This window comes from Antennarius striatus, chromosome 13 (assembly GCF_040054535.1).
Source record: "Antennarius striatus isolate MH-2024 chromosome 13, ASM4005453v1, whole genome shotgun sequence".
Taxonomy (NCBI): Eukaryota; Metazoa; Chordata; class Actinopteri; order Lophiiformes; family Antennariidae; genus Antennarius; species Antennarius striatus.
In genome coordinates, this window is record NC_090788.1 from 20,818,236 (window position 1) to 20,844,077 (window position 25,842).

General features: G+C 42.1%; 1 protein-coding gene across 3 annotated transcripts in view; it reads left to right on the forward strand.

The window, feature by feature from the left end:
- The first annotated feature begins 357 nt into the window (after window positions 1-357).
- The window catches only part of robo3 (roundabout, axon guidance receptor, homolog 3 (Drosophila)), a 79,277-nt gene continuing 53,792 nt past the window's right edge, over window positions 358-25,842 (forward strand). For all 3 annotated transcript variants that reach the window (XM_068331011.1, XM_068331013.1, XM_068331012.1), the window contains exons 1-2: window positions 358-864; window positions 17,009-17,335. In XM_068331011.1, the coding sequence (XP_068187112.1) occupies window positions 684-864; window positions 17,009-17,335 (508 nt within the window). In that variant the 5' untranslated portion in view covers window positions 358-683. The remainder of the gene's footprint in view (window positions 865-17,008; window positions 17,336-25,842) is intronic.

A 25,842-nucleotide genomic window follows, 5' to 3' on the forward strand; every position in this document is an offset into this window, starting at 1 on the left:
ATGTTATTTAGAGTATTTGGTTTTAGCACATAATGTAATCCATGAATTTAGTTTGTTTACTGCTGAGCAACAAATTGCAGTAGAAAGTCAAAATGTCATGTTGAGAGTGTAAAAAAAATGCGAAGCTCAGAATTGGCTTCCGAGTACTTTTTTTTGTTGCGTTGTTTCCATATTTGACTCGCAGTTTTTTAACGGCGTTGCAACGCGATAAAGAAAAATCGTAGTTTTATTTTGAAGGTGAAACCGGAAGCCACGCATCTCACGGTCTGCTGTTTCGTGCAGCGCTGTGTTTTCAAACGGCTCCGTGTTCCCCATCAGGCCGGAGCCGCGGAGTTCATTCCTCGCTGGGGAGCAGAGGGAAGCAGATGCGCTGATAAAACCTGGAAGAATGGATCCTTCTGAGTCCACAGTGAAGTATTTCCTCTCCAGATGATGACTTTATGAAGTTTGGGACTGAGCTCCTCTCTTACGATCACTTCATCTTTGTGAAGTTAATGCGACCGATCCACCGGGTGCTGCCTGCCGCTCGTAGCCGGCTCCCCTCGCGTCACCTGCGGCTCGTTCTTACGGACCGTCCGCTGGGTTAGACGGACTTTCGGAGCTGGTGAAAAAGTTTCTGAATGGGATGTCTGAACTTATGATGTAATTTTCTACCTCGGCTGAGATGCTGGCGGTGGAGTTTGATGCTGTTTGTGGAGATTTCACCCCATAGACTGGAAATAATTGGCGATCACTGTGGATCTATAGCTGCTGCTGGACAGCCAGTCCCCAACAGACCGACCCTATCACCCTCTGACCGGATCATGGAGTACCACACTTTATTTCCCTTGCTGCTTTTGACTACATGTAGAGCTTTGGCATATGGTGAGTTTAAATTGGCTGCTTGTTGTGGGTGATGTTTGCACAGATGGAGCTGCATGCCTCATATCAGACTCCCACTGACCACCAGGGCTCTGAAGAAGGTTCCAGGAAATAAAAAAACAGGCATAAATTATCTGTCCTGTAATTTAACTCCAGCAAAGTCTCTGTTACCAGCATATTCCCCTTTATCAATATATGGATCCTGTATCAAATTCAGAAAACCTTCAAAAATGTCAGTAATGTGCAGAGGTGAGTAATCACCCTGGATGATGTCATTTGAAGGCCACTTAGACTTCAGGGCAGTCTTTGTGCAGCTTAGTTGTGTGTCCTGCCCTGGGGACCTTGGATTCCAGCCAGCATCTGCTCCCTCCAGAAATCTGCCTTTGCTCGGACCCTAGACGGCTCATTTATCTCTATTATTAAAGCCATTTAACCCGAGCCCAGCACACTGTGAAGCAGCGTGGTACCAGTGGTTTCCTCTCACCGATGCTAGCGTGGCAGGCCGTTGGGTTTTGATTTCCTCCTGTGGAACAGTAGGGATGAAAAATGTATGACTTCTTTTTAACTGTAATGTGAGTTGGCTGAATGCATTCACCACATGCACCATGTTAAATGCGAAACTGTTGTTGCTTTGTCATCTTGATTGCATTCTTGTGTTGTGCTGTGGGGTTCCACCTCCACTAGAGAACTTACCCCTGATAGCAGGAAACTAGAAAGGAACTCATTTCCACCCTAGGGACTAGAGTCGAAGCTGATTTCCAAGGACATGGCAACATTCTCAGAGCGGAGAACCCTCATTTTAATGCTAAGAGTTTTCTCTTATTTTCAGGAAAATAGTTCTTAGAACACTATTTTGTAAGTTTTTTCAGCTCTCACTTCAATGAAGTCATAAAACAAATGTCTGACACGTTTTTGTTGGATGTGACACAGAATTGTGAAACCACTCCACCTTACATGGCCTCTTAATTTCTTTATTGATATCATGGACATCCTTCCCAGTCAGAAGGTGGTACAGAAATTTAAGACAGGCATTATCCATAGGGTCCAACTGTGCCTGGTTCTGTCCTGCAGACAGAACGTCCCGGCTTGAGGGGTGACACTCTCCAAAAGTATAAAAAAGTTTAAGCAGGGGTTGGAACATTTCTGATTTGTCGGGACCTCACCCACTCGGTTGCATATGTCAAAGACTGTTTGAAAAATCTGCTGCCAAACCAGTTTGTGTTTTGTTCTTTTTACACCTGAACACAGAGTTTCGGTAGAAAACAGACAACAGATGGACTGAAAGAAACGTTCAGGCCTGTTTGCTCCGTGTTCGTGCGCAAACAGCCGTCAGTTTCTGCAAAGTAAACAGAGTAGATTCCCCCATGAATAACCATGACGGAAACAGACCACCGCGTCAAAACCTTTCAATTCCTTTTAATTGTAGTTTCTGGGACTAGAACAGCCTGGAACGTTTGAGAGCAGGAAGAGATGCAAATACAGTGCGCCCTCGTTCCTCACGGTCCTGATATCCTGATATTAACTAATATCAGGATATAGCGACAAACTAATTATCTTATTAATTTACAGTAGTTGAAACGTTTATGAACCCCCCCATACTGATATTAAACCACCTTCTATCTGTATAACCTTTAAAACACTCTGATAGACTGTTTAAAACACTTCTGTGTCTCACAGAAGTCCGAGACTCATGGAACGTAGCGCACTTCAGGATGCCGTCAGCCAATAGAATGCGAGTATGGTATCACGTGACTGCCTACCAAAAATCAGTGATGGTAGATAGATAGATTGATAGATAGATAGATAGATAGATAGATACTTTATTAATCCCGGAGGAAATTGTATATGAGGTGAAGTCGTGAGCGTTGATTCACGAATGCACGAGGGTGCACTGTATAGTCTGTAGTTCATGACATCCCAGACCAATATATTCAATATTTTGGGGTGTTGTGAGAGAGACAGTTCATTGTGATTGTCATTGTTTTGTATTTCTCACAGAATTCCATATGGATTAAATAGGAGTAAATTATAGATTATTAGACATTTAAAATCACTACTGCATTCTACAGAGTCCATACAGTATTGCAAAACACAATATTGCAATACTGAAGGGTATTGATAATTTCCTGCCCCCCAGTATAAAGACATGAGTCCAACCTCTGGGATGAACAAACCCCTTCAGATACTTGTGGCTCCACAGATCCTCCTCCAGTGAGGTGTGTTCCTGCCACTACCAGTAGAACAGAGGCTGTTTCCCCTCATATCTTTGTCTGTGTGCGACACCCCAGCGTGTGACATACAAAGGGAATGTTTCCGACACAAGTGTGATGTTATAGTTTGTGACAGCGTGGTGTCTTTGGGCCCAGACCTACTGCGGAGCCCCTCTTTTACTAGGCTGTAAACATTGGCTATGAACCCGCAGCATATGAAGTCAGCGTCTGTCAGAGCTCCTCCAGTGACTCCACATGCTCCTCTGGGACGACAAAGCTGGATTAATGCTACACACTCTCACTTCAGCAAAACACAGTGACTTTCAATAAAATGCCTGTTCTGATTTTAGCCGGCAGACGTTTTATTGGTTAGAATCTATATTTGAAAATGTGTTTGTGTCCCATTCAGACCCAGTTACCCAGACACACTTGGAGTACAGGGAGCTTCAGATCTGCACCAGACTGATAAAGTTCTGGATAAAATGAGCTTGATAAGAGGACCTTGAGGATCAGGCTCTCCTGTGATGTGTGGAGGAGCCCTTCATGTGGAGTCATGTGTCGGCTCGGCTCTTCAGACTGTTTGACCAGTAAGGTGACACTGGAGCCTCCACTCTGTGTCACTCATCTCTGTCACCATCAGTCAACACTGGGGATCTGGCACTTCTCCCCAAAGGCTGTCGGGGGGGGGGGGGTGTCAAAATGTGTCTAGTTGACTGGGAGCAGCACTTGAAAACCACTGTTTTCTCATGAATGTCCCCAAACAGACCAGTAACCAGATCAAGTCGCCTCGCTGTACCCAGACTGTAATTACAGGCTGTGTGTGTGTGTGTGTGTGTGTGTGTGTGTGTGTGTGTGTGTGTGTGTGTGTGTGTGTGTGTGTGTGTGTGTGTGTGTGTGTGTGTGTGTGTGTGTGTGTGTGTGTGTGTGTGTGTGTGTGTGTGTGTGTGTGTGTGTGTGTGTGTGTGTGTGTGTGTGTGAAGCCGGCCGTAATGTGGCTTAAATAGTACAATTATCAGGATATCTCATTGCTCCACGTCCTGCCTTGGGAGGAGTGTGTTCATGAGGTATTAAAGACATGCTGTCATCCCAGGGACTAACGGGGGGGTTGAATGGATTAGTGCTGCTGTGATTGAATACGTGACATTACACTATGGGTTCTTTGCATTTGGATTACAAATGATTTTTTTAATTCTATCAGAAAAACCAGCAATCAGTCCATTTTCTAGATTATAAAGATTTGTCTCAAACTGATCGACCCTTAAAGATACTATTGGGTTTTGTTTGTGTAGTTATTAAACCAATGGAGTGGAAATGAGTGGAATTTTCTTTAGACATCATTGAAAATTATAATTAAAAAATCTGCAGCTGGAAATTATTCTAGAAATAATGTCTGTGTTGGTCTGGACAATGAACTTGCTCCAAGGTGTGACTGGAAGTAATGAATATATTTTAAAAAATTCCTCTGTAATTTGATTTGATAGTTTGAAAAAGTATCATATAATTGATCATACTGTTGCAAGCTGTTGCAAACCGAGATCTAGTTAATATTATATTACGTTTCTGTCCCATTTTTCGTGCCTCTGTGATTTTGTGACTATTTTTTAATTAGTTCATTTTTTTATTTTGAGAATTACCTGCTGCTTCAGAGGTAACATCTTCATTCCCAACAAACCCCACCGACAATTGGAACGGCTTGTATTTGGAATGAGATGAAAAATCCAAAGTCTGGAAATCCCTTGCTTATAAATCTAAAATTCTGAATAATCATTGAGCTTAAGGCTCACAAATATTAGAATGTTTTAATGGATTTTGATGGTTGGGTGGTCATGAAGATGCGTCTTGTAGTGAGTTATTCAATTTGAAAAGGAAAAGGAAAAGTTAGTAAACCGGTTCCACTCTAGTTTACACAGTGTGAATGAGATCGGCTTCAAGCAGGCAGCGTGCCGTAGCTCAGGTGTGTGTCATCGGCGTATTGACATATCTGCGTTTTCCTGCAGACAGAAACAGGACAGACAAAGCTTTGTAGCTCCTGTTGAGAACAAAACGTGCATTCACACATGGAGCGTACCTTCCCCTTCCCCCACCTGCCTGCCCATCTGTTCTCTCCGGATCAATAAGCCTGTCAATAACTCAACGCGCTCTGGTATGATCCATTCAAATGAGCTGTGTGTCTTGTGAAAATAGCCAAGGAACAAGCGAGTCCTAATTAAGTCTGAGTGAATAACACTTAAAAGGAAGCAAACATCCTCTTCCTGTCATCTCATGTCACAGAAATGACCGTTTGAAGCTCCGGCGCTTGGATCCGTCTTCTTTTTCACACGGGTCCTGGTTCGCCACATTTAAAAATAAGATATTGCAAAAACTTGGGAGCTACAGTGATGTTCTCTTAACACTCATACACACCCATGGTGATAGAATTTAACACCTCCAAATATTCATCGGTCTGTCAGTGTCCTCCATTAGTGCAGCAATTGTACATTTGAGTCCAGTAAAAGAAAAATACACGGCCCTTTGCGTTCTCTTCCCAAACGCACCCTTGGGTGTTTTTTGCAGCGTGCAAATCCATCTGCAAACTTCCTCTTGCTCTCCTAATGGTGATCTTTAGTATCTCAGCTTCTTCCCACCAAAGTAAATACAGTCACAACATGAGGGGTGGGGGCGAACCAGGGACTCTATTTAGCGTTGGGTGTTGACAGGACTAGTCAGCTGTGCCCCCTCCTGAAAGGTCTCAAGAGCGACTGCCTGAGGGGCCCCGACACGACCCCACCCGAGCGCCGTACCCCAGGCTGCAGACAGATGGACGGCCCCCAACATTAGTTCCAGTGTTTCAGGAGGGTTGACCTCTGGGTTTGTTGGGGGCGTGAAGCAAAGCCGACCGCTGTGTGTCAGTCGCTCAAGACGAGCAACAGCTACTAATTGGACAATAGTCCAAATAGGTTTTTTACTGAGTTCGTGCAAAGTATGGAGATTATAATCAGTCCAAGTAGAGAAATTTTCCCCGCTGTGATTTGCGAAAGATTAAAGTGATTGAAAAAAAGAGTGCCGTGCATAAATTCACACGTGGCATCCAAACGTCTTCATTAGACTCGCTGCAACGACCTGCCAACGGCATCTCCAGAGACGCGTCTTCCTTCCTCTGCCCGCAAAAAAACTGGATGTGTCCGCAATTAATGTATTAAGTGCTTTCATAGAGGCCAAGATGTGGTGACTATAGTGGAAAGAATGTGTGTGTGGATATATCACATAAGGGCGAGCTGACCTACACACACTCCTGTTACTTTTGCATCAGTTTTCCGTGGAGTGTGGTTGTGATTTTACACATGATGTAAAGCTTTATGAAGTATAATATGAACACTTTTCAACTGAATTAGCCTCACGTTTACAGAATAATTCATCAGTCGTTGAACAGGAACACCCAGATGTCTCAGCATCTGTATTAACACAGTCTATAAGTCATCATAGTCCTACGACATGTTATAAACAGGTTGACTTCATTGGTGACAAAAAGAGTGTGTCTTCCTTCTGTTTTGAAGGACTGACGTGATCACATTAGATCTGGACACAGGTCACTGGAACCAAAGCTGGTCTGAACATCAATCCGAACTGAACGGGGAGGTCTTTAATAAAGCTGTAGCCTTTATTTCCACAGGTGTGTTCACATACCCAAAGGTTTCACAATGAAGGTATTCATCTGCAATATAATAATGAAACTATTACATATGGTCAAACAGTTCAGGGACACACATGACTAAAGAGGTGAAGCTGAAGAGTGACTCAATGAAAGCGTCTGAAACAGTGACTCCAGAAATAGAAGCCCTAATGATGGGCTGTCAGTGTTTTTGTGTTGTTGTGACACGACGCTAACAACACCAGTCCTTTTTAGCGTCTGATCTCCTGTCTGACGAGGCTGGATGGTTTTCATCATAGTCTCAGTCACCGCTTTATTCCACTCACTTTAATCATTTGCAGAGTGCAGTTTGCAGCACAGCAACGCCAAGTGAACAGGAGCCGGCGGAGGCTAACGCCGCCGGTCCTCACCAGGACTCTGGTGGAGGGCTGGAGCAAGCGTGGGAAAGAAGAGACTGAGAATGGATGGTTGTCAGAGTACCAAGGTGATGCCAGCAGAGGGATTGTTACAGCCAATGATGTAATAGTCGCTGTGTAGATGTTATTCTGTGATGGGAGTGTAGATGTTAAAATAAAACACACACAAAAAGACTCAGGGATGGGAGGCAGTTAGGTTGTCTCTGATTGGACGCTGCGGAAGCTCGTTATCAAAGATTATGTATGAATGCTTGTAGAGAAAGTTAGAGAACTGACTTCAATGATGAGGCAGTTAGACCTTCCTTTCAGAGCAACTCACTGCAAAACTCAAAAGCGTTACTGTCATTTAGACGAGTGATGGGCAGCAGGACGAAAGCCATCTCTGTCGTTCCTAAAAACTCATTCCTAGAACCGTTTCTCTGGTGAGGCGATTATCACCAGTTGTAATGTTTTTCTGAATCTGTCTACGTGTGGCGGCCACATCTAGCTGCCTTTCTCTGTAACGCTGTCTTTATTATCATGATTATAAATAAGAGATCATCCAGCATCGTAGCTGCTCATTCACAGCCGTTCTTATGTGATTGGTCTCATTCATGTTATGGCTTCATAATGCAGTCTTCATAATCCTCATTGAGACTTTACATTAAGTGGAAGCACGTCGGACTGATTCACTTTACAGAAGAGTATTGCAGAGCGGCTTGATAGCTCTCCACATCCCAGAAATCCACATAATAATTTAGTAAAACCCAATTATATGTCTCTTCATGGAAATCATCACAAGGTTGACTGAAGAAGATGGAGGCTTTTTTTTTTTAATTAAATGAAGGAAACACCTTCAGACAAGGTGTGGCCTTGGAGGCTGTGATGAGATTCAACATTTAAGTATTTAAAAAAGTGTTAATTCCATCTCTTCAAATCAGTTTAAGATTCAGGAGATTTGGATTATGCTGTCTGAGCTGCATGGAGTTTTTTTATTTCTGTTTTTACAGTTTAATAGTTGGTGATGCGATGCTGTGAAGTTATTTTTTGTGGCCAAAAAAAAAGACCATTGTGTTGATAAGAATATAACAAATTACTGTATTTTACACACTATAAGTTGCACCTAAAAGCTTTTAATTTTCTCAAAAAGTTTTCAAATATGCAGTACATTGAAAATGCGGCTTATAGTCCAGTGCGCCTTATAGTGTGGAAAATACTAACTGCAACACTTGTAATCAGGCACCTCTCATCACACTCAGCGCTAACACACGCCCCCTGCAGTTTGTTTTCAACAGCATCTATTTTCAGTGTTTTTCTTCTGAGTTATGAACCTCGGCGTTCAGGAAGTCCCCGTCTCGACCTCTTCCTCTCTCAGAGTGACTTGTGTGATCCATGCAGCCAGACAGATTGGAGCTGATAGGGGCCAGCTTGTGTGTAAGTAAGTGTGTGTTAGCAGACGCACGTCTAATACGCTGCTGTGGGACAGGAAGCCGGTGGCATTTCACTGCAGCCACAAACAGTGGTTCGCCCAAACCCAAGCCCCCCAATGACTTCCTCGCTCACGTGACGGAGTGGGTTCAGTGTTTATTGCTGAACCCCAAGTGACTAATTCTAATTCGACATTGTGGAATAACCAGGTTATGGATACTCACAATGTTTTCCTTGTGTTTGCTGTATCATTACAGTCATTATAAACTCCTATAAACTCGTATTTTCGGCCTTATTTTCTCTTGTTATCCTGAGACATCAAAATCGAGTGAGATTCCAGCTGCTCTCTTCCTCTTTCAAAGCCTCACAAAAACCCTTCAGACGACTCAGAAGAGAAAATCAATGGTTGGTATTGACAAGCTGGTGGAAGTCGAACTGACACCTGTTGGCAGGATTGGCGAAGACTTGAGGGATGCTTGGATTTGCTGCAAGTCCTTAGGAGTGTCATTTATGATTTACATGTTGCGTCTGTTCTCTGAATTTCAGTATGAGAATATATTAAGCTGAGTGATCCAATCGATGTTGATATTCTTTATACTGGAATGTGCTGCAGAATTAATGGGATGTAAGCACACAAATCTAAATGGATGTTTGCCTGCCCCTCAGGAATTTTTCTGCTCTTGGAACAAATTTGAATCCACTCCTCAGCCTCTCAGCCAGTTTTACATAAAGTTATGTCGGGAGTAGAAATGGTCTGTTGGACCTTAGTTGGAAGAACAAAACTTTTATTGTACATTATTTTAGTTTTTGTAGCTCAGCTTTGACAAACTGTTTCAGCTCCAGAGTTAGAGTAGGTGCTTGTCCACCACAAGAGAAAGCTGTGATGAAGTTAGATGTAGTTTGGGTTCAGATTTGAGTATCCACTTATTGGTTAAACACATTTTCCAATGTAATACCATGAGCTTCTATTTCTAAACTACGTAAAAGACGCATTTAAAACACAACTTGTAACGGTAGGCATAAAAAATGAAACTACAGTGAACAGACAAATGGTTTAAACTATCGTGTGTCGAACTTGCTGGACCAATCCATGGCAACTTTTGCATTGCTATTGGTGCTTCTTCCATCAAGGCAAAGTACTCCTGCTTCTGGTGGGGTAGTTTACCTGCACTACGCTGAGGACATGGCGTTTCTGCATGTATGCAAAGCGCCGTTGATGAGACGTGCCAACACTGAGCTCCATGCTTCTATACCTCTGGTGATCAACCTTTATTCTGGCTCTGTTACACAAACCACCAGCTCTGAAAGCCAGGTCCTGGACATTCAGGACTGAGTCTGGGAAGTCAAGATTTAAACTTTTACGGCTGGTCAGCCTGACCTGACCCAAACGTAATTGACTTTTTAAGCCAGACCCGGCCCAAATTTCGGGTCGGGTGGAGCTTGGACTCGGGCTTGGGGTTAAGATCTTACCTCCACATCCAGGACCCTTCAGGAAGAGCTAATCAAGTTGGGAAATGTAGATTTAACTTGAATAAAAAATTTAAAACAAGATTAATGCTTGTCCTTTTTCACTCATTCCACAGCCTTCACTAAGTTTCATGTAAATCCACTCGGTTATTTTTACATAAACATCTTATAAAACAGGCAACATAACAAACCTACCAACATGGTTACCTACAGGACACTCAGAGCATCTATAGTCCAACAGTTCACTCTGTCCATTACATTTTTTTGTTGATATTCAAACAAAATATGATTAACAACGTAGTTGTTTGAAAAGATTGGATCTTTTTACTCCCAATGTCTACCATGGCTCTCTCTAAAAGAAGATCAACTTCAGCCCCTTCTTCTGACTCTGTTTGTGGCCCCAAGGGAAACATGATAAAAACACCCAATTTCCTTTTTGCAAAGTTGATCCTGCCCATTTACATGCATAACATCAACACTGTCTCAATTAAGAAGGCTCTCTCTTTATGGCTGGTCCTTTGTATTCTCATGCAAGTGCCTCATTTTGTTGTCCCCACAGGGTCAAAGAGTAGGAGGCTGCAGAGAAAGCACTCCAGCATGCCTCCCTCACTGCTGCCAATTTAACTTTGAATGCACATTTGCAAATCAATTCCTGTGGCTTTGGTGAAAAACCAAGAGAATGAGGAGGAGACGGCAACAAAGCTGTAAAACAACAAATTCTGTAAGAGGGAAGCTGACCTGTTAAGAAGAATTGCAGATGAGGGAAGGATAGGAACGGGATTTTTTTTCTTTGTCTTCTCTCGCCCTGCACTCCTGTCTGCTGGCCCTTCTTAAAAGATTATGAAACTCATGCAATTCACCAGTGGCGAATCCATCTATTAGAATTTCAGCTTAAAAATAGTTTTTTGAGCCATTAAAATCTGTCTTTTGGTGAGAAGAGTGGTTATCTTGAATCCAGTGCAAGAGTTGACTCATCTTAGCCTTAGTTTTTGCTCCTAAGCCAAAGCTTCCCTTAATCTTTTTTTTTTTACCAGGACTCACTACGGAGTGATAAGCAGAGCAGGTTTTTGATGTACAGCATTATTCTGATTTAGTTTCCAGTCCTTGGTGAAGAAATGAAAGGCATTTCTCACCCTGTCAGGGTGGAGGACCTGATGGGGCTGAAGTGCCAACAATGTTTTATGTCTTTTCCCCTGCAGGGCCGTAGTGAACAAGATATTTTTGATCATATTTGTGATGACACTGGGTTCTATGGCTTGGGGATGTGTCGCATGTTGATAAGGAGGTGTGAGGTTCGGTTGACCTCAGATGGCAAATTTCATCTGAAATGAGTGCCAGTGGATTTACTTTATGTCAAGCCACGATCTGGGCATCATAACTTCTGCGTTGGGAAGCAGTGGATGTAGGAAGATGTAGCAGTATATTTATAAGCAGTGCTGCAGAGGTCCAGATGAAGCTTAAACAGCCTGTCATCTGATGCACACAGCCTGTCAAGAAAATTATGTTGAAGAACTTCTTCCAGCTTGGTCTATTTCAAATCAGATGAACTCAACATTCTCTAACCCACCTCACATCTTTTTCTCTAATTGCTCTCTTTTCTTGGCTGTCCTTTTTTAATGATTAACTGTCAAGGCCTTTTGTCAACAGCAGCAGAGTGAGCACATCTCTGATCAGACGCTCCAAACAAGATGACAGTCGCTCATTTGACGTGTGACTTTTTAGCACAGTATCGTAGGACTTATTATTTCTGGGTAATTGGACTGGACCTGTTTTCAGTTGGTTAAAGCCGCGTTTTGTTTTTTGTTTTTTAAGATTGTTAGGCAAAGTGTATTTTAATACGCTTTTATTGTGGTATCAAAATAGAAACAGACAAACACGTTGAAAGTTCCTCTACTTTTGGTACTTTTGGATGTTTTGAAGTCGATCACCAGATTGGACAGTGTTGATGTCAAGCCTGAAATGTAAATTCGTCTAGTACCATTTCAGTACTAGTTAAGATTAGTAGATGTGGGCAAGTTGCTGTTGTTGTTCTGATGTTTTAGGCTTAAATCAGCTTAGCAGTGAAAGCCGACTTGTGTTTGTAGTGAAATAATGCAGGGGGATGGGTGGCGGGTAGGTCCACTTCATTTTTGGCAGTGGTGTTCTTGTTTTATATGAGCGGGACACACCGAGTTATTTGTTCTTGAACTATATGTGAAAAAGTTCTTCCTCAGCATTTTGCCATCTTCCATTAAAAAAAATACAGCAGGAGCAGGAGTTTTTGCTTCCCTTGGCTGTTTTGTTCCAATTTGTTTTTTTGCCACCCTCTAAGGCTTTATTCACCACAGTCACTGTGTTTTTTATTCCTCTAAAAACCACTTTGAAGACAGGAAATTACATTTTTATGCATTTGTTGTATGCATTATGTTTATAGAGTGCTCCACACGAGTCTTTCTGATTTTAAATCTGTCAATTTGGACACATTGAGTAGATTTGGAGAGCTCACGCTGAGTGGAATGCATTTTAAAAGCTCTTCTTTCTGATGGTTTCCTTTCTGTCAACAGATATCTGTTTATGAGTCTGTGGCTGAAGGACAAGGTCGTCTCAGAGACGTTCTGCCTTCTTTTGTAGTCTGTTCAATCTGCTATTGTCTATTGTTGTGGTTTTAGCCTTTTATTAGCTTTTTTCATATGCAGATATCTGTCATAGAGGTTGCTAATCAGACTGTAAACCATCAACTGCAGACAAGAAGGAAGTCTTGGTCCAGATATCTTGTTATCTGCTGGCTTCACCGGAAGCCAAGAAACATCGGCCCCTGTGCCCAGAGGCTAAATCATCTGATGAAACGCTATCAGCAGATTGCTGCCGATATGGCTAACCATATAATTACAATGCAAGGGTAATTAAACTGTTTTTTTTTGTATCAAAAGACACTGTTTGCCTATCTAACTGAGGCAAAAACGAAAGTTTTACATCTGATCCAGTCTCTCAGACATTGCTGAGATAGTGTTGACCTCCACTATTGTGTCATTGCCCCTAAAACCAACACTATCATGATAATCAGACCCTCCCCAATATCTGAATGTCATTGCTATTATTAGTAGTTTAATACCGTATGTCTAGAAAAACTGGTGTTCACGAATGGTGGTTTTCTTCAGACTCGAGATCTTAAATTCCAAATCCAAATGATAATCTGTCTCACCACCCAAACTAATGGATTATCTACCTCTCCAAACAAACACAAATCTGCTGATCTGCTGATAACTTTCATGTTTCCATGCTCTTGCAGTGATTCCACCTTCATATTGGCATCATCTTCATCAAAATGTAAAACACGAACAAACATACATATGCTCCATCTCGAGTAGCGATACCTTTAACTTTCATTTTACATTTTCCTGACAAATAGTTTGTCTCTCTGAAGACGATAAAACATTTTCTTGACAGGCAGACTGATGACTGACACGATATATCGCTATCATTTATATACTTCACATTCCACTTCTGCTTTGCTTTTGTAATTTAGGCAGTAATTATTCTTTCCTCTCTTCTCCGTTCCTGTCTAAAACTCCCTCTGGACTCCCGCTACTTTCCACTGGTTTCATTAGTTCACATATAGCCGTGGGAGTTGCTGCCATGCTACTGTAGCACACCAATGGCAGGAGCTAATAGGTCCATGGGGGTGCATATTTTCTTATAAGACAGGCTTTTGAAGCCTCCAGCTGTCTGTTTAACCTGATTTGAGCTCCTCTTCTCGGGCTGCCCTCGTACCTGTTACATTGATCTGTACCACTGTTAGCCGTGTAGTCCGGGAATAATCACATATGAAGCGTACAGATTCAAATATCCTTGTGTGTCCATCCATCTGAATTAACATGTAGGTCTGTACTGTCACTCTAATGTACAGCGAGACCACAAGAGCTTGTGCAAAGGTCACCGCTATGATGATAATGTAGATTAAGATCTACCATCAGCTCTGTGATGCACCTGGGTAACATTTCTACACTATCTTACATTTCATCCAGTCCAGCCGTCCTGGGCTGATTTCACACTGGGGGAGTCGGTGTTCAGTGGTTTCCACTTGGACGTTGTCTTCATATCTAACCCAGTCACACACGGTGGTCTCTTCCTTTAATAAACCCCATGCTTTACATTTCCACATGGCTTGTTCCAACAAGCTGGACTGTAAAATTTATGAGTCAGCTCTTAAAGACTCAGCGCTGCTGAGCTCTCACCACAGACAGTGGCCCCCCTCCCAAAAGCCCTGAGCAGAAGGACTGGGTACAGGCGTGATTCAGATGCTACCTTAAAGCTCTGAGATGGACCGTCTCATCCACCGCTAAGAGGCTTTGAGAGACACGAGGCGCTTCATAATAATAATAATAACATGCATGTTTTCTGTCATGGATCAAATTTTTCTGTTTACAAAATATTAGTTACTCGTCATCAGTGTTAATCTGACGCCATCCTGATGAACATCTCCGTTTGTATTCCATTAGAACATATCACCAGCTCAATGTAGCTGGTTGTCATGGTGATCCAACATGAAACTGACATTCTGTCTGACGGACGTGAACTGATTTTCTCTGACCAATCAGTGGTCAGCCTTCCTTGAACCACAGTGATGCTGCTGAAAACTGAGGACTGCTTTCCAGGGACTTTTTACCGAACAGAAAACTAAAGAAGCCAAAGAGAGTCAGAAACAGGGTTGATTTTTCTTTTTTCTTAAAGTGTCATTCATAATAACTTTTTTTTCATTAAAAGACAAGATGATTTATAATGAAATATTAAGAACTATTCAAATGAATATATGGTGATAGTTTCCAGTGAGTTTTACTGATAATGTTTTAGTAAAGGTATGAACAGTTCAAGTGCTCTTTAGTTCCCTATTTTTATTTCCTGATTATTTTTTCATAAATTTGTTGCTCTAATCAGTTTTAATTTAACCTACTGTTTTTACTGAAAGAATAATAACGAAGTATTAAACCTGAACAGCCATGAAGTAGTCGGTGCGGTACTGTAGATTTTCTTTCAAAAAGCTGCAGCAGTGTTCTCCCCTTAATGACAGCAAATTGAACCTTTAAGGTAAGACTGGTCAGATTCTCATTTTCTCTCAGTGCATGAAACTAGAAGTCAGGCATAACCCAGACACTATTTGAATCCAGCTTGATGGAACTTTAGTGCCATTTTCTCCCATTCAGAGCTTCCTGTTCACCATCTCTGTGGGTGTAATTGCACTCAGTGAGGACCACTAGACACTGTTCTGTATTCCCAACAGTGGAAAGCACTTAAGTTCTTTATCCACCCAAACTTCTGGAGGATTTAGACCTTTGAGAGGAGCTGTTCTGACTTCTTTTCTTATCAGGTCTTTTCCTGCCTTAGCCTTTGAATTCTCTTTTCCATCATATACCTGTGGGAAGAGCCAGTATGTCTTACACTGGACCTGATAGTTTCTAATGGTCTACACTGAGATCTGGTCTCTTATTACAGTAGTAGTTTGTCATAGACGGTTTTTTACCAAGCAGAAGGAGCCTTATTGGTACAGTAGCACCTGGAGACGGGATCTCGTCTTTCACGGAGGAGGCGTAGAGAGTGTCTAGTATAGGGTTACCCTTGTCTGTCCATCATCCACACATTAGTCTGAGCCCTAAACGTTTTGTCTCACAACTCATGTCTGCAATATGTTTGATTACATCCCACTTCAAAGCAGTGATGTATTGTAATTGTCAGTGTTTGTTCGTCCATTAGTCCGTCCGTTAGTTTGTCCACCAAGTATCTTCACAACCGTTGCAGATAGAAAGATGAAACAAAAAGCACATTACTCAGGCAGCAAAGGGGATGAAAATGAGATGATGACCTTGACCTTGAGAAAGCTAGATCAAGGTCAAATTTCAATTTTTTACTCTCAGGAACCAGATAACATAGAAAGACGAGGGAGAAGGCCAGTGTGAGTGAGACCATAGATCAATGACACTAGGTCAGAACACTATCTTTTGATCTTTGACCAATGCAAGTAGGTCAGGGTAAAATTTTGAATTCAGGGGTGTCACGGGATATTGCAGTCTGTGACTGCCTTGTTTTTATACTTTTAAGCACATCTGAATTTCACTGATTTTTATGTTATTATGATAGAGTCTCCGACTCTCTGCATTATGTAAATTGAATTTTATCGTGAAATTACACTAAAACTAAAACCCTACATCAGGACTTAAATTCACTGTCATATTAAGTTATGTTTAAGTCCTATTAAATTGAAACTGATTAAAATGATGTGAGACCAGCATCTTAAATAAGGAATATTTTGTGATTCAGGAGCTACACATCTCTGAACGCTCAACCAGTCTTTGAACGTTCTGAAAACGCTGCATTAATATACTGCTGTGCACCTTGGCTAAATGGTGCAATGGTGAAATAGTGAAATTAGCTTAAGAACAGTGTAGCTCAAGGGTTGAGTGAGAAGACAAATCAGAAACACGTTCCTGCCGAGTCTGTTAGCCTGACAAACACTGGGAAGATGCACCTCCTGTTGTCACTCTTTCATTTGCTCTCCAGAGGGAAATTTCCCTCATACCTTGTGGTGCTTGAGTTTGTGTTATTGCTTCTCATGCATAATTGTCCTGCCAACATGCTCTCATTCAAATTGAAGGAGGAAGAGGAAAGATGGAGGGGAGAAAAAGCAATTTCAAAGCTGGCAAAAAAAACCTGTGGGAATTACCTTGCCTCCATCTCAGCCTGCTTCTGTCCCTGTCTTCATTTATTTCTTTCAATCATACTTTAAAAAGGAAGCCGGAGAGTCGGCATAAACACTGTCTACCAACAGTACATTTCTATTAACCAGAAATTTGCAGCAACCCGCTCCACGCTGAGTGATATAAATAATTCTGTTAGATAGAAAAGGCAAGTTCAAATGTCTTAACATTCCCATATGTTTTAATTAATTATATGATAAAAGTTTGTTGGGGAGAATGTTCTGACATGAATATTTTATTAGTTCAGTCCCTAATCTAAACTCTGTCTTCCCTGTATTTTCATTTCTGTAGGATCCAGACCAAGGTTAGAGGACGCCCCACCACGGATCATAGAACACCCATCTGACCTGATCGTGTCCAAAGGCGAGCCGGCCACCCTGAACTGTAAGGCGGAGGGCCGGCCGACTCCGATGGTGGAATGGTACAAAGATGGGGAGCGTGTTGAGACAGATCGGGAGGATCCGCGGTCCCACCGGATGCTCCTACCCAGCGGCTCCTTGTTCTTCCTGCGGATCGTACACGGCAGGCGGAGTAAACCGGACGAAGGCGTCTACGTGTGCGTGGCACGGAACTACCTGGGCGAGGCGGTCAGTCGCAACGCATCTCTGGAGGTGGCAAGTGAGTGTTCCATGTTAGTGTGTGTGTGTGTGTGTGTTGCTGTGTGTGTGTGTGTGTGTATACATGTTGAGGTAGTCGAAGTAAAAGGCAGAAAATGACTGGTTTTTTGTTCCGGCTCTGGTTCTGGACAGTTCTGGATAACAGTTCATTTGAGGGTCACTGAAGACCTTCACAAGCCTTTCTGCACAAGTACACCTCGACTTAGGTTGTTTCAAGTTCTGTCATTCTCGATGGTTTTTAAAAAATAGAATATCTAGTTTGCATTATTTTATTCCACTTTACGTCCGTCTGCCACAAATCACTAGTTAACTATTAAAAGCACATAATATCATGTTACTGTATAATAAATCAGAATAAACACATATATTACCATATTATTAGCCCGTAGCAACCCCTGTGACCCACAATGACAAGACGAGATGTTGTCGTGTTTTCTGTACAATATTAAAAAATAATATTAAATTGTTTGTAAGCTTAAAATAGATTTTTATTCATCAAATATTATTTAAATGGCATTCATTAATAAAGTGCAGTACAGAACAGGGAATGGTTGTCGTCAGTTTAACCTGGAAACAGAATGATTCTACTTACATCATTTTTCGACTCACAGCGTCTCCTGGAACCAGTTAACGACGTAAGCTGAGGTTTACCTGTAGCACCACAGATGTGGATCAGTTATCAGAAACCATGGCTATCAAACAAAATATTAGTTTGGGATATTCAGCAACGTTGATTTTTCAAGAATTTCCTAGTTTATACAGTACTTTTTGAGTTTCCACAGACAGATGTCAACACTGCTATTTTTTTAACATTACATTTCTTGACTTTCTGTGAAATATTATAAAATTTAATGACTTAATATCCACTTTTCTTGCTTTGAAATAGAATCTGAAGTGTCCCCAATGCATTTGTGTTCATTAAAGTACAATTTCTTTGACATATTTTGACATTTACTTAGCTTTTTAAAGACACTGGTATTATTTTGAGCATAACTGTAACTAGTTTGCCGTCTTGCTGTTGAGAATAAGACAAACATTTCATTTTCACATTACTGATTATGACGAGGTGCTGCCGGCTGGTGGCTTTGGATTGAGAATGGTACACTCTTTAACACAGATTCTAACACAGATTCAGCAACATATTCTCTCTTCATGAGCAAATAAAGAACATATATGCTCACATGAAGAATAAAGAACCTAAAGCATGTTTTAGGGTGTTTTTGAGGTTTGCTTGTCCCCAAAGATTTGAGAAAACTTCACTCAAGGAAAGTTTCAAGAGCAATGTTTGGTGTAAAGCCAAGAAGTGACAGTCCAGTGCACGTCAGGCTTCAGACACCACACACATTATGTAGTTCCAGTATTTAAATACTAGATTGACTTCCCCGGTGGAAATGTCAGCATCACTATTAAAGCAGAGGAGTGTGGAGGCAGCTGTAAGGCTCTCTGCTCTTATCATTCCGTCACACGGCTGAGTGAACTTCAGACACCACCTCTGACCTCGGTGGGAGATCTCCTGGCAGCTCGCACCAGAACAACCCCTTAAGGCTCCGTCCCAGCTCTCATCACATCCTATCTCCTCCCGGTCCAGAGGATCCAGCCTCTCATGGGTTGTGACCGGTCCTCCGACCGGTCCTGTTAATATAGAAGGGTGACAGCTTGGTCCTGCAAACAGATAATCGTTGTCACCACCAGACAGGAAAGTCAAAAAAGATCAGCTTGCAGGGAGGAAAGAGTCTTGTTGGCTGGGAGCTTCTCATTAGCAGAGGTTAGTTCCTGAAAGTACGATAAAGTCCTGCCAGATGAGTTCTCTTTTTTTTCTCCACAGCAGGACCGCTGAGGATCCGTCACACTTTAATGAAATGCAGATAATTAAATCTCTGCTGTTAAATTGGGCAATTAACATCATTAATGTACAATTTTGTTTGGACAGAAGTAGGAGGCAGCGTGGAAAATAGCAGGCGGTTTATGTGACTGTGAATAGCTGAGAGTATGTTGTGTGTTGTCTACTTTGAACCAGTTGTGTTGAATGACCGTACTATGATGTGTTTTTTGTGTGTTGCTCCTCAATAACACAGCATGTATTTTTAATTCATTGTTTGAATGGGAAGAGTTAGGGTTGTTGTATTTTTTATTGACAATTCTGTTAAATTTGCTGACTTGAAGAGTTCCTTTTTCATCCAATTTTTTATTCATTTAGTGCTGCTGAGATTGCACAGAATCAGCGTCATGGTTGTGAATGTTGTGCTACAGTGTACAAGTAGTCCTCAACATACGAACATTCAACTTATGAACATTTAAAGATACAAACAAACATGCTTCACCGTATCTGACTATTGTCGTGCAGTTCCCCTTTTCTGCCACAACCCCTGTGGGGGCAGCACCTCTTTTTTCACGTAGGTCTATCATTCGTCTCCCCCTCTTGTTGTTGTTTCTTTGTCTCTGTTAGCATCTCAGACTTCATACCTTGGATACTTCACTGTTTATCATGGATAATAAAGCGAAGGCTAGTGCATCTTGAACTCTGACTCTGACCCACAATAACTCCTCCCTCCTTCACTCCAAAGAAGCTGTACCTGTATTTTATTGTAAAAAAGGTTGTTTTTATGTCCTGTTATTGGTTCTGGTCAGTCTCAGGCAATAGTACTTCAGTATTTATAGTAGTAATGACGTTGAAATTACCTCAAATGGTGTTTATAGATTGAAATTTGAAAATGATTTAAGAACCATTCAGCTTATGAACAACCTCTCAGAACCAATTGTGTTCATATATTGAGGACTACCTGTATACACAGATCCCACTAAGTTTGACTATATCTTTATAGTACATGTTCACGACATTATAACTGTTTTCCGAAGGTCAGGTAAAGTTAAACTTACATAATATTGCATCATGGATCTTGTATTGAGATATTGATCAGCGGACTGTAGCCGATTCACAGCCCTGCTGAAAATACTGACCTGCGGATGAACTTTGGTGTTATTTTTACTTATCCAGTAAGTTGGACAAAAATGACAACATTGTCAGAAACACCAGCAAATGTTTAAACTGTTACTGTAATCCCTGCCTTCATCCTCTCCTGATATCATCCATCCTTTAAAGCAAGAGTCATCTCAGGAATTTTCTCACTGCGCTAACACGAACCAGCTGAGCGCTGTAAAACAAACCCCACTCCCAGGAAAAATCTGTGAAACTCTAGACTCCTGTCAAACACCTTACGGTCAAGAATCATACTTTCCTCTTGCCCCTAACTTCATTATCAGGCTGAATTTCCTTCACAGAAAAAAAAGCCCATGAATCATTCTCCATCCTCTTTAACTCTGGGCTCTATATCCACCACCTTTCCTGAACTTGTTCCTCGAGCAGCATGAAAAATTACCTTTCACCTCGCTCCTGCGGGGTTTAGGTATCGGCATCACGTTCTGCAGCAAATGTGTGATGCAAGGCGTATAGGGAGACCAAACGAGTAGAATACGTACGATCTCAGAAAAAGAGGGAAGCAGTAGAGTCTCTCACAGACTATGTTTAATTTATTTCCTCTATTTGTACCGTAGTAGTAGAGCTTCGCTTTGGCTTGCCTTAATTTCTAACATTAGAATTTTTCTTTCCAAACTGTGAACATATTGGAGATGTTTCTATCAGTTGTAGTGTGTACTATATTATTACATTACATTACATTACATATAATAGGTAACAAGGCATGCAAAAAAATCATAGAGTAAACAGCAATCTATCTAGTAAGGGATGAAATCTGACAATCATTCCAGAGTTCAGGTGGTAGGGTCGCTGGAAGCACCTTTAGTTTTGTGTTTGGTTTGTAGGCTGGTTGACCTAAGGAGCCATTCAGTGGTTTAAGGCGTCAGCAGCTCAGACATGTAGGCAGAAGTTAAGCCATGAAGTGGCTTATAGTGATTAAAAGAATCTTAAAATCCATTCTGAACTTGACAGGCAGCCAATGCTGTGAGGCTAAAACGGGAGTGACGTGAGACCTCGGACCGTTCCTCGTTAAAAGTCTAGCTGCTGCATTTTTAACAAGCTGAAGTCGTGCCAGGGAGAGTTTAACTAAGACGAGTAAAAAAAAAAAAAGGAACTGCAGATGTGGAGATGGGAAGAACAGAATACGTTTTTCTTTCTCAGCTGAAAGGAACAGAAATTGCAACACTTGATTGACCCAATGCTGGACCTTAAATGAGAAAGTCAAATGTAGGAAATGAGTCTTGCATGAAGTGTCGAAGCTGTATTTGTCATAAACAAGGAAAGTTGTGCATGATTGTGTTTCCAGGTGTGTATTGTGAGGCTGGTTTTGCTAGCCCACACACTTCAGTCCATTGGCTTTTCTCTGCATGTCTCCTGCTCACTTTCCTTAATAATGTGGTCACCTGGGAGGTGAACATCTCTACAACTGTCTGCAAAAAGACACGCACAGAGACACAACTTTGTGTAAAGCTGTTGCCGTCTCGGATAACAATCCTTAAAATGTGGATTTGCCTTTCTTTTCCCCTGCCCGTCTGCCTGCGCACCCACACAAACCCACAAACACACTTCTGGAGCGTTGCCTCCCTAGAGAGTGAGGTTATATAGAACAAATAGCCACCGGTGCCAAAGCCGAGCCTGTCGCAGCTCCTGCCAGCCCCCTCTGTGTGGCACCAGCGGGGCCGGAGATAAGGCCCCTGGCACATAAGCCAGAGCGGAGCTGCCAGGGGGCTCGGTGTGTCGCAGAAGGCACAAGATGGCACTTTGTGGTTTGGTGTCACTTTGCCCCCGAGTCTTGGAAGCACTGGAGGCAGACGGAGAGAGAGTTGCATTGTGGGTCGATGTGTATATTAGGTGTGGTGATGGAGCCAGCACTGTGGGAAGGGTTTAACCCCTAACACTCCCTTCTGTTGGAGGCTGAAAGGCCAGCCTAGGCTGCCCTGACAAATAGACCTGATTGCAGGGGTTATGGAAGAGGTTCCGTTTGCAGTGTTTCATGTCACATGGTTTATCTATTTGTGTAAGGGGATCAAAAGGTTAGATCATTTGAAAGTACAGCTTTTACCAAAGACAGCTTGTCTCGACATTTCTTGGGTAGAAATGACGCAGCCGTTGATAAATGACCTCAGGGGTCGTGGCACACGAGACATTCTATCACCTGAGCTGTATTTGGAAACGCCAAGTTATGAATTCCAGCCTCTCGGTGAAACTCCACCCAAAATCTATCTTTTGGAGATCAAACACCCTGTCTGGGCTTAAAAGGTGGCTGTGAAGTGTTTGGAGATTCCTCCCCTGATGGAGAACATCTGGCTCCAGGCTATTGCTGTCATCCAAATTTGAAATCTTTTCACAAAATCTTTCATAAACACTCATTTCAATAGACTCGTATTTCTCACATCTGTCGCTGAAATTGCTGTTTTTATCAGTTTGATCTTGTTAAATCGATGTTGCTGTCACACACAGTACACACCACCATATGTAGTACGAGGTATGTGGGATCCTCTTAAAGTAATCACAAGTTCTAAATCCCCTCAACCTCAAAGGAGAGTTACGATGGGCAGCGGTTGAAGTCTTTTTCTAGGAAATAGTACGCCACCTTTCAGGTCATCAGTGGCTAAAGCATTCTGGGATTTTTTTTCTGCCACTCCATTTGAAGCCTGCATCTGAGAAAACCTTTTGGAGGGTCATCTGGAGGAGCAGAAGACCACTATCCCCTACAGAAACGGGACAGACTGCCCTATGCAGGAACATGAATGGAGGGGTAGGACCAGTGGGTGGGTCCAGGGGGTGATTGGGACTAGTCCTACTGTATGAGGAGCAAAGGATTCAGAGTAGGGCTTTGGTCAATACTGACAGGAGAATCAATAGAATCTACAGTACCTCCACATTGAAAGGCCCTGACCAGGACTCAAACCCTGGACCTTTTAGACATAGAGGTGAGCACTGATCCCCTCATGCAAACAGATTACTGTTGGGTGATTGATCAATCAATAAAACGATAAATAAATGATAAATGGGTCGTTAGCCGATGCTTTAATTTGCGGCATAGATAAAAATAAACTATTTGTGTGGCTATAAATACTTTGAGATGTGCGCTGAAAGATTGTGTGCATCTTCCATTATTAAAAACCAGCTCAATATCATGATATGGAATTTGAAATACTTTATCGTCGTGTCCAGTGTGATGAACGCTCTGAACATTTTACACCATTTTCTTCCAAAGATGTCTAATAATTGATGCTTATTGTTTCTCACATAGATCGTTTTTCTCGGCAAACATTTATACTGACAATTAGACATTCGACACCTCATTAGGGCAGGTTCTGCCTAGTTACCTCTGCAACAGATTCCATTTATTATTGATGACATGTTTGATGAATAAATGTGTGATACATGAGCTCTGAGAATCTTCAGAGGGAGACCTTAAAATAGTGAGATGGATAGATGGGCATATATTACAGAAGCTGTACGCTGATGACTGTCTATTATTTATCAGGCTTATACAAAATTTACTCAACATTAACTTGACAATTTTGTAACAAAGTTGAAATCAAAAGTCAACATTTTTAATAGAAGTATTCCAGTACGTACCCTTATTGTGGGTGGCTGCAGTGTTCCGCTCATAAATCTGCCTCCCCCCATGTGAGCAGATGAACACGACTCCTTTTGCCTTTCGTCCTGATGGGTCAAAACTGACTTATTTTAGCTTTATTTCAGTAAGGCTCTTGTTTTCCTCTGCCTAAATTAGATTGTCTGCTTGTTGTTTAGCAGATTTAGAAAATTTTTTTAAAAATGAAATGTTTTCCATCTGAAGCAAAAGAAGCAGAATCTGGATTTTTTGTGTTAGGTGTGTCTCAGATTACCCTCCTAGTAATTTATGCCAGTTAAAACCTTTGTGCTTTTAACTGTACGTTCCATTGTCTTGCACTACAGAAACACTGCTGACCACTGAACTGAATATTTCCTTCCAGAATTTGTGTTTTTGCACCTCAATCCTCTCCGATTTCATGCATTTAAAGGGATTCTTTGATCCTGAAAATGGGGTATACAAATTTCTGTGCCCAGGGCAGAGGCCAATTCATGTCAGATGCATTAAAGTCGGTGAATCACAATAGACCGAACAGGCCAGACCCCCCCTAGGTGAGGATTTGACATTCAGTGACTTGCCTAAGTTCCTGGCGGCGCTTCCTTTGAGTGTTTTATACCTCTGACGTTTTTATTACGCCCGCTCCGTCTCTGCCGCCTGGCTTTATGGCTCATGAATATTCACACTAACAGAGGAGGGGAAGAGCTGCTTTTGCCAAGATGCTGGGGTGGAGTCGTAGGTACGTCAAATAAAACTGTCTGGGCTAACCTTGAAGCCCCCCCCACATCATTTTTTTGAAGGTTTCTTGAAGGTCAGACCCTGGAGGTGCAGCTGCTTCGGTGGAATTTGGGAATGAACAGGTGAAGATGTGCTGAAACTCCTGCGTTCGTCTGCCTTTGTGCACATTTGTTATAGTGTGTGTGTGTGTGTGTGTGTGTGTGTGTGTGTGTGTGTGTGTGTGTGTGTGTGTGCGCGCGCGCGGCCTAAGCCTTTGTAAAGGAAGTGTGGGCCAAATTTCTCACTTGTCGTAATCCTAGACCCCAAGAGAGAGAGAGAGACAGCTGAACAGCACTGTCACCAGTTGGATCCTCCTTTCTCTTTGTCATTCTCTCTCTCTCTTCCACTCTCTCTCACACACACACACACACACACACACACACACACACACACACACACACACACACACACACACACACACACACACCTGTCACACTGAACACTGAGCTTCTGATCACCAAGACCCCCATGAAGAGAAATGCTTTTCAGGATGCATGGATTTGGAAGTGGGAACGATTTGAGGGGTTAGGAAAGAGTTGATGTGGTAAAGGAGGATACCCCCCCCCCCGGTGGAGTTTTAGTGGGGTCAGTGCAGCTCTGACCACCAGCTAATGGCGTGTCATGGTTTACATGCTTTTATTGTGGAGGGGAAATGTGTAAAAATGCATTGTTGAAAGAAGATTGATTACGTGTCACCGTCTCTATCTATTACACCCTAAAACAATAAAATGATATCATCGGAAACTTACTTTTGAATGCACTCCATTTATTGACTGATTACATGTAAAGTTAAGGTGGAGTTTTAAGTGCTTGTTCAAGTGTTTTTCATTCAGGTATTGTACATAAAAGTAATGCATTTCAAATGAGTTACTCTGTCCCATGTAATAAATCAGATCCAGCTTCCTTCGTCCACGTGGACCAGGATGACACTGTGACTCCGTGGACTAATGCGAACTGATGGAAACTTAAAATTCAATTTTGAAACGTTCATTTGAATATTTAAGACATAATTAATATTTGGAATGTCTTATGTGAGTTGATTATAGATGAGATTGAGATCATCAGTCTGTGGTTTTACCGCGTCATCCACCGCCGCGGGTCACAGGGAGCTGGAGCCAGTCCCAGTTGGGGTCACTGGGATGAAGTGATACCTTCATGCTTCATCCTTAACTCC